The following is an 8,568-nucleotide window of genomic DNA, read 5'->3' as shown; positions in this document are numbered from 1 at the left end:
GGGGTGGGAGACCCCGCCTTGAGGTGACTGCAGTGTGGGCTGTCACTGGGTCACACCCACGATGTAATGTTCTGGAAGCGCCACGCTTGCGTGAAGACAGAGCCTCCCCCAGCCCCTCCTCTGGGTGTCGCCCCTCATCCTGAGCCTGTGGGGCCCACCTCGTGTGCCCCCTGCTGACGGCCTCGGGTGTCTCTGCTTTATGTTCTTCCTGCAACTGGACCCGGAGGCTTGGTGTGGAGACCACGCATCTGGCTCAAGGGTACCTGGGGAGACACAGTCAGGGAGGTCTTTTTGCTGCAGGCTGTCTCAGAGGCTGGGATGAGCTGACGAGCCTGAGACGGCCTGGGAGGGCGGCCTAGTGGCCAGAGTGTCCACTCCCGCCTCGAGGGACGCCAGTGTTTCCTGGAGGTTCGGTAAGTGCTGACCGAGGTGTCCTCATAGTATCTTGCACTTCATCTCACTTGAATATTTTTCTCCAGTTGCCTCATTTAGAGATGTTTCCTTTCCATTTCAAGAATGCTCCTTGATATCAGACCTCCGTAAATGCTCTAGGACATCCTATGGTTCACAAATGCTGGCACAATGAACGGCCCCCAACAATGGCAATTGCTCAGAACAAGCAGTAAGAAAAATATACCAGCGGCCCCGTGTACTAACCACAAGAACCGGGGCAGAGTATGACCGCGAGTCTCGCAGAACGCCAAGTATAGGGGTCAAAATACACAAACCCCAACGCGTGGCCTGCCACAGGGCAAGGGCTCCATGGATGTAAGCGGTGACTGTGTGAGTGTCGACACAACCTCAGGATCTTGTGCTTCTGTTGGCAAGAGAAGCTTTGCCTACAGGCAGTTGCGACCGGGGCCTGAAGCTGGTAAAAATGAAACCACCCCTCTCAGGCACACCTACACAACGTGCATGCTGGGATGGCGGGCTGAGGCCGAATGGAGGACGCGGTGACCGTGGAATTCTGCTGGTCCCTTATTCTGCCACACGACTTGGGGTTTTCTGTGTTCTTTCTGTCTGAGCACGGAGCCTGGGCAGCAGCAGGAAGGTAACCGAGCAAACCCTCCATGGAATTCCAGCAGCACTCCATAGGCAAGCTGGGATGGGTGGGCTCATGGCTCAGGGGGACAGCTCTGCGTGGGGTGAGGAGGCCCCTTGGGTCCAGGCTGGAGCCGGCCGCCTGGTCCTCCCGGGCTGCACGACCTCTCAGCAGGTGTAATGAGGAGGAGACGCCCTCAGGGCGGCGGGACCCACTGGTCCAGCCTGATGGCTCGAGGCAGCGATCACGGGGCTCAGCCTGGTCTTTCCTTCCCAGAGTGTGAAGCAGCACGGAAGGGCAGGGCCACGCAGAAGTGTCCATCTGGTTCCTACATGCAGGTTGGGCCGAGCCACGTCGTCTCACTGACGCGCACTCGTGTGGCCCATGAAGAACCAAGATGATGCCAGTTTGTGAACGCGCATACAAGGCAAGAGCGGAGCCCGGGTCCCTTCCTGACTCCCAGAAGCCCGCAGAGACTCAAGGGTGGGCAGGAGCACAGGCCTCCTGGGGTGGAGCCAGGACAGGGCTGGCTGGAGAGTTGGGGACGGGGCACAGGGGGCAGGGAACGTGGACTCTGCCAACTTCAGCGGGTCCCTCTGGGTTAGAGATGGTGCAGCCACTGGACCCTGACGGCCTGGCCCTGTGGCCCTCACACTGCTCCCGCCCATCAGCTGCGGACCCAGAGGCCATGCGTCCCTGATCTCATCCTCAGGGTGCACTTTGCCAGTCCTGGGACGCCCGTGGGCCCGACTCACAGTAGGGCTCTGTTTCAACTGCCAAGGAGTGGCGGGACCCCGTGTGCACATCCCTCGGTGCCACCTTCTCAAGACTGTGCTCCCGGAGCTCTGCCGCCTGCTGGATGGTGGGCAGGGAGACCGGAGCGCGGAGGTGAGGCCTCGCTGGCCCCCTGGCTCTCCTCTTACTGGCCAGTGTCCCCAGCGCCCAAGCCTAATCCGAGTGTGCAGTATTTGCTGGATGAAAAGAGACCAGCCTGGCTTCTCAAATGCATTATTACAAAGAATCCACAAGGAGAGACTATAATCTGAGCACCATTTTTTAAACTTCATATGATTAAAACTATCGATACGAGACACATCTGACTAAAATGCAATAATTTACGCATGCATTATTTCATTATATTTCATAAGATAAAGTGACCGAAGCAGCTTAACAAGTAAAAGTCTTTAAAGGTTTAATATCTCAAAGGGAATTTATACTCAAGTTTTGGAAAAGAAGGTTGATCATAAGAAATATGAATGAGCTCATATAAATTCTGAAACCAAGGAACACCTGATGAACACCTGTAAACAAATCTGGATTGGCTTAACTGGATCCAAGGCATTACTCATGATCAATTTATTAAGCTGTTAGACTCAGAACAAAATTTAATTTAAAAAGAGTCACCTGCCAGAAGTCAGCCACAGTCGAGGGCAGGGGTCCTTGGGTGGCGATGTACGCGGGCTTCCTGGGGTCGTGGTCCATCTGCGGAGACAAGAGCGCAGGAGGAAGATGAGCTGGGGAAGGGCAGGGCCGGGGAGGCTCAGGGCCCTGAGTCCTGTGCTGACAGCACCACCTCTGTGGAAGCAGGAAAGCCCCTGGCTCCTGCCAGACCCCTCCTGACCTACTCCCCCAGGATTCTAGGGGGGCCTGGGGGCCTGGTGCCTGGAGTTTAGGGGAGGCTTGGTGCCTGGAGTTTAGGGGGGGCCTAGGGACCTGGTGCCTGGAGTTTAGGGGGGCCTAGGGACCCTGTGCCTGGAGCCTGGCGATGGGGCTGGATGTGCTTCTGACACCTGAAATGGCACTAACTGAGCAGCATCAGTAGAATGGAGGCCAGTCAACCACAGACCAGATGCCAGAGCATCAGCCACGTAGGGGCCACGTGAAGCGGGGCCGTGGGGAGGCAGGGAAGGTGCCCGGGTCACCCATGTGGCGACAGGTCCACGGACGACTGTGACCGCAGAGGTGTTCCGCTGGTGTGGGTGGCCTCCATGGCCACCACTGGCCACACACAGGGCTCAAAAGTAAAGCGGCCAAGGTTGGCACTGCGGGCGCTGGGCTGGGCAGAGGGCGGGCATCTCTCAGACCTGGAGGGGCCCAGCAACAGCGCTTCCTGCCTCCCAGGGTGAGGCAAACCCCCTCCCGTGCTGCTGTGCTGCTCTGCACCCTGAAAGGGTCCGAGAGCCAGCCCAGCAGGCGCTGGCCAGGGACGGGCCCAGGCTTCTAGCAGCTCGTTTCATATTCTTTTTCCACCTTGCCAGACAAGGACCAAAAACAAACAAGCAAAGGAGAACGCAGTGGCGAGCTTCCTGGCTGTCGATCCGCCCGAACGCGGCCTGCTGGCTCCGAGAGAGGAAGTCTGGCTTAAAAGACCTTCATTAGAACAGTTAATTCCAAGACTGACTAAGCAGGAAAAAAACATGAGAACAAAGCCTGGAGCAGCAAATCGGATTAAATCAGACGGCGTTCTCCCTCTCACGCTGGTGTCCCAAGAGGACAAGGGAGGGGCCAGGCGAGGTGTCAGCAGGACGTCCTCACTGTCCCCCCTTGGGGACCACAGAGACACCCCCCAGAAGAGAGCAGGCGGGTCTCCCCTGGGTGTCAGGTGACCACTCACTCATCAGACATACAGCCTCCTTTATTCTTTCCATCCAGCACTGGTTTCTACTCTTTTGACACCAGGGTTTGATGAAAGATTTAAAACACTCCGAATTTAAAGGTACTTGTTAAGAACTCATTTCCGAACATGGCGAAAAACAAGAAAGGTGCAACCACGCGCGATTCAGTGGAGACGCGATTCAGTGGAGGCGCGATTCAGTGGAGATGCGTGGGGATGCCGGCTGGAAGCCCCGCTCACCGGAAGCCCCTCCGAGTCTGGGTCTGAGAAGGGCTCGTGTGCCCTTTAACATGCGTGCGGTGTAGCCTGCCCGTCAGCACTTTCAGAGTCCACGGCTGTCAGTCTGAAAGGACGCCCCCAGTGCACCTTATAATTACGTGCACCATGAGAGCGGGAAAGAGCACAGGAGAACAGATGTAAGTCGCTCCATCAGCACAGCAACGTGACGCTGGCTAAGGGAGGGGGCAGGAAAAAAACGCTTTCTGTGCATCTAATTTAGTGATTCGTAATTAAAACTGGAAATTCACAACAACACACAATACAGGTAAAATTACGTTACTCTTGCTGAAAGCCCCAATTAAAATGTTTCAGTGGGAACGTGCTTGGCAGAAATAAGGAGTTTTGATGTTTAAAATATGCATTTGTTGGGGGTGACAGCTATTTACAGGGACCCTGTCTCTTCCTTGCAAATAGTTCTGCATGAAAAGTATAACCCCACCTCCTTTTCAAATGTGCTTTTTTGCCCAAAGCAATTCAGAGAGCAACGCATTTTAAAATCCTTCGTATGTACAACCCAGCACATTTAGCTGCTTTCACAGTGAGAAAATATGTGATTGAAAGCAAAAATCGGATCAGGGTTTCGGGAGGTAAATAAGGCCCCCTGTGGGGAGAGGTCTCCATGTCACTCCGTTGCCATCAACCCGAGCTGGAGATGGGAGGACGTGGGGTTGGGGGCAGAGGGTGCGCGATGGCCCATGTCACTCCCCTCCCCCTTGACTGTATCACGTGGCTGCCGCTTGGATGGCAGTAAATGATCACAGAGCAGCGACCTGTGCCACCAGCTCAACAGTCGCTCGGAAGACAAGCACCATCACCTCATCCCTCGCACGTTCTCTGTGTGTAGCAAAGAGGAGGCCTTGCTCACACACAGCAGCCTCTGTCCAGTTTTGTGCGTCTGTTACTGAACGAAAGTAAAGCAAACATTTAACTGAACAGCAGGCGTCTCAGCACACTTAAGACTTGCGGGGCTGGATAGGTGTGGTGGTTGGAGGGAACTGTCAGTTTCCGGGAACACGACTCCTCGTGCAGGCACGCTGGCTGCTGCCCCGGTGGGTGGGTGAGGGTGTCTGCACTGGCACTCCTGGTGGGGATGAGCGCTGGCTTCCGCTGAGGTCAAGGCTGATGGCCCCCCTTCTTCCTCACTCCTTTGTAGTGACTTCCTTCTGTATGATTGCTGTGGTCACACAGTGCGCCAGGGCCATGGGCAAGGTCAGGCTCTCTGGTCCCATCTCAGTGTCTGTAAACTGGGGTGGGAGGGGCTGGAGAAGTGCGACTTGTCTCTAGGGTCCTTTAGCTCTGGGATTCTGGGATTTTTTTCAGAAAAAGTAGACCCCCAACGTTTGCGTTGAGTCTCATGAAGACGCCACCTGGATAACCAACAAGGACCTACTGTGTAGCACAAGGAACTCTGCTCAGTACTCTGTAATAACCTAAATGGGAACAGAACTTGAAAAAGAATAGATAGAGACATTACTTTACCAACAAGGTCCGTCTAGTCAAGGCTGTGGTTTTTCCAGTAGTCATGTATGGATGAGAGAGTTGGACTCTAAAGAAAGCTGAGCGCCGAAGAATTCATGCTTTTGACCTGTGGTGTGGAGAAGACTCTTGAGAGTCCCTTGGACTGCAAGGAGGTCCAACCAGTCAATCCTAAGGGAAATCAGTCCTGAATATTCATTGGAAGGACTGATACTGAAGCTGAAACTTCAATACTTTGGCCACCTGATGCGAAAAGCTGACTCATTGGAAAAGAGCCTGATGCTGGGAAAGATTGAAGGTGGGAGAAGGGGACAACAGAGGATGAGATGGTTGGATGGCATCACCAATGTGATGGACATGACTTTGAGTAGGCTCCTGGAGCTGGTGATGGACAAGGAAGCCTGGCATGCTGCAGTCTCTGGGGTTGCAAAGAGTCAGACACGACTGAGCGACTGAACTAAGATATATGTATATGCTTAACTGAATCACTTTGCCATACACCTTAAACTAAGACAGCATTATTAATCAACTATTCACCAGTATGAAAAAAAGACATAACCTGAACCAGGGTGCCTGCAAGGTGTGTCCCTAGAGATTTGGTTCAAGCTGTAGAAGGAGAGTTATAATAGAGCGACTAGCTCTAATCTGCATCAGAAAACGCACCAATATTTCCCTGATGTTCCAAACAAAACTCATCTTGAAAGTTAAGCCGTCAGCGTGTTAAGACCAGGGCACCCATGTTCTGAAGCCTTGAAGGGTGGCTTGGGGGAGGCTGCGGGCTGGTGTGCAGGTGAGGGCAAGGTTGGTTCTGCCCCCAGACCACTTATACTTGCTTTTCATAATATGCAAAACAAATTTCACACATGGTTTCTAAAAACAAGACCCTATCAGGCGGAGTTTTCAAACCGCTTTTCCAGATACCAAGTCTTACGGTGAGAGTTTGCTGGGAAACAGTAGTCAAATCAGTGGGAGAGAGTGTGGCTTATGAACTTGAATTATTTTCATATTCATACAAGTTGAGATTTAAGAAAAATAATCAATATAAACTATAATTGGGCTTCCCAAGTGGCGCTAGTGGTAAAGAACCCACCTGCCAATGCAGGAGATGTAAGAGATGAGGGTGTGATCCCTGGGTTGGGAAGCCCCTGAAGGAGGGCATGGCAACCCGCTCCAGTATTCTTGCCTGGAGAATCCCATGGACAGAGGAGCCTGCTGGGCAATAGTCCATGGGGCCGCAAAGACTCAGACATGACTGAAGTAACTTAGTATGTACGCATGCCAACTATAATTATAAATACATGGATGTTCGCTTATAAATCTGAAAACCAAGGAATTGTTCCCCCATTTGGACAATTTCTTGTGATGTTCAGTGCATCTGAGCAGTTATTTTCTGAAGAGTCAATTTGTACTACTTAAATTTGTTAAATGAACTGAGTTTAAAAATTAAACAATTCTCCCCCTTTATTAATAAACAGAGGAGTGATGAGTAAGTTTAATTCCAAGTGTCACTGAGGTGTTCAGACTTGCCCCTGGTGAGGAATGTGTGTGCTGTCACACTAGTGGTAACACTATCCCTAGTCCACGCCCGACAGTGACCAAGCTCCCGCGTGGCTGACGGTTTCTCTCACAGAACTCCCACAGACCCTGGTGACCAAGCTCCCGCGTGGCTGACGGTTTCTCTCACAGAATTCCCACAGACCCTGGTGACCAAGCTCCTGCGTGGCTGACGGTTTCTCTCACAGAATTCCCACAGACTCTGGTGACCTCTGATTTCAAAGCAGAGATGGCACATTATTTAGCACTCATGGCTTCCCTGAACTTTAATGAGGACCAAGTACAAATATGACGGGTGTAATTACTGTAGTATTGTTCTGCGCAGCTGGGGCTTCTTGGGCTCTAATCGTAAGCTTCTCATTCAGCTCTGCCAGGAAGCTTGTTGTCATGGGACCATCAGTCATTTCAGGGAGAAGAGGAGTTGAGGAGTTCTTCTAATTCATACTTAGACCCCAAATTTGAACAGAAAGAATTGTGGGGCAAAATAAAAGGAAAACATAAAAAGACACTGAAAGGTCATGTCTCTCTCCTGGCCTCACCTTCTGACCCATGCTCCTGCCCCGTCGTTGGGCCTGGGAGGCTGTTCTAAATCTCCGCCAACAGGAGAGAGACGGGGAAGGTGTAGGAGTGGGGGGCTGGGCAGCTCGGAGAGGAGGGGGCGGTGATGTGGCCTTCAGCCCCTTATCCTCCGTTGGTCCTAACTAGCCTGAAGTGGCCCAGATGTCTGAAAGCCGGAAGCCATTCAAGGGGGAGAGGCGGGCACCCCCACACTGAACTCCCGTCTCTCAGACTTGAAGGAATTTCTCTGGCCTGTCACATGTTCGTTCCAGGGAAGGAGCCCAACAGGACAAAGGCTGCTCCCCCTTCTGCAGCCACAAACCCCAGCCTCATCGGAGGAAACATGGGGAAATCAAGGGGGCTTTCACTTGGCTTTTTGAATTAGAATTGATGGAAAAATACCAAACTCACCAAGAGTGTTTACTGAGAAGACTGAAGGGCTCCAGTGAGGCCTCTGCACACATGGAGCCAACATTTGATGTCTATGCTGCCAGAAAGGAAGGCGTGACTCCTTAAAACAGTCCCAGAAACACTGGCTGGGGCTTGGGCGGGTATAGACGGGGTGCTCACTGTGAATCCCCTTCTCACAGCGCGTGTGTTACATGGAGCTCCCACCGTGTGGTTGTGAAGTGTCAGGAAGTGGGACTGACCCACGGTGCACCGGCATCATGATAATAGGGTTCATGCGACAGAAGCGCTGAAATAAGCCACCACGATGACAGCGGTCTGCGCTTGGCGGTCCTGCGCGTGGCAGACAGGGAGCTGTCTCAGCAGGGTCACCCCCGAGGACAGCAGGGACTGTGGCTGGTGGCTCGCACAAGGCTCTCTCAGGAATCAGAGACAGCCCCGCCCGCTCGGCCACCGACACTCCCAGAGCCTCAGTCGTCAGAGCCCCAGGACGTGCTGCATCCGGCACGCCTGTCTGTGAAGCCAACTTGAGAACTTAGTGAGGTGGCCTGGCCCTCCCTGAAGACCAGCGCGGAGACCAAGGGGACCAAGGGACACAGCCCACACCCACACCCACTCCTCACACTCTGCTGCGGGT

General features: G+C 53.2%; 1 protein-coding gene across 1 annotated transcript in view; it reads right to left on the bottom strand.

Annotated features, from left to right (window-relative positions):
* PTPRN2 (protein tyrosine phosphatase, receptor type, N polypeptide 2) overlaps window positions 1-8,568 on the bottom strand; it is a 373,453-nt gene that overhangs the window by 33,874 nt on the left and 331,011 nt on the right. The window contains 1 exon segment of the mRNA XM_010829352.1: window positions 2,447-2,524. Coding sequence (XP_010827654.1) covers window positions 2,447-2,524 — 78 coding nt within the window.

This window comes from Bison bison, unplaced genomic scaffold (genome assembly GCF_000754665.1).
Source record: "Bison bison bison isolate TAMUID 2011002044 unplaced genomic scaffold, Bison_UMD1.0 scf7180017864503, whole genome shotgun sequence".
In the NCBI taxonomy this organism is placed as follows: domain Eukaryota; kingdom Metazoa; phylum Chordata; class Mammalia; order Artiodactyla; family Bovidae; genus Bison; species Bison bison.
This window is presented reverse-complemented; position numbering and strand designations above follow the sequence as displayed.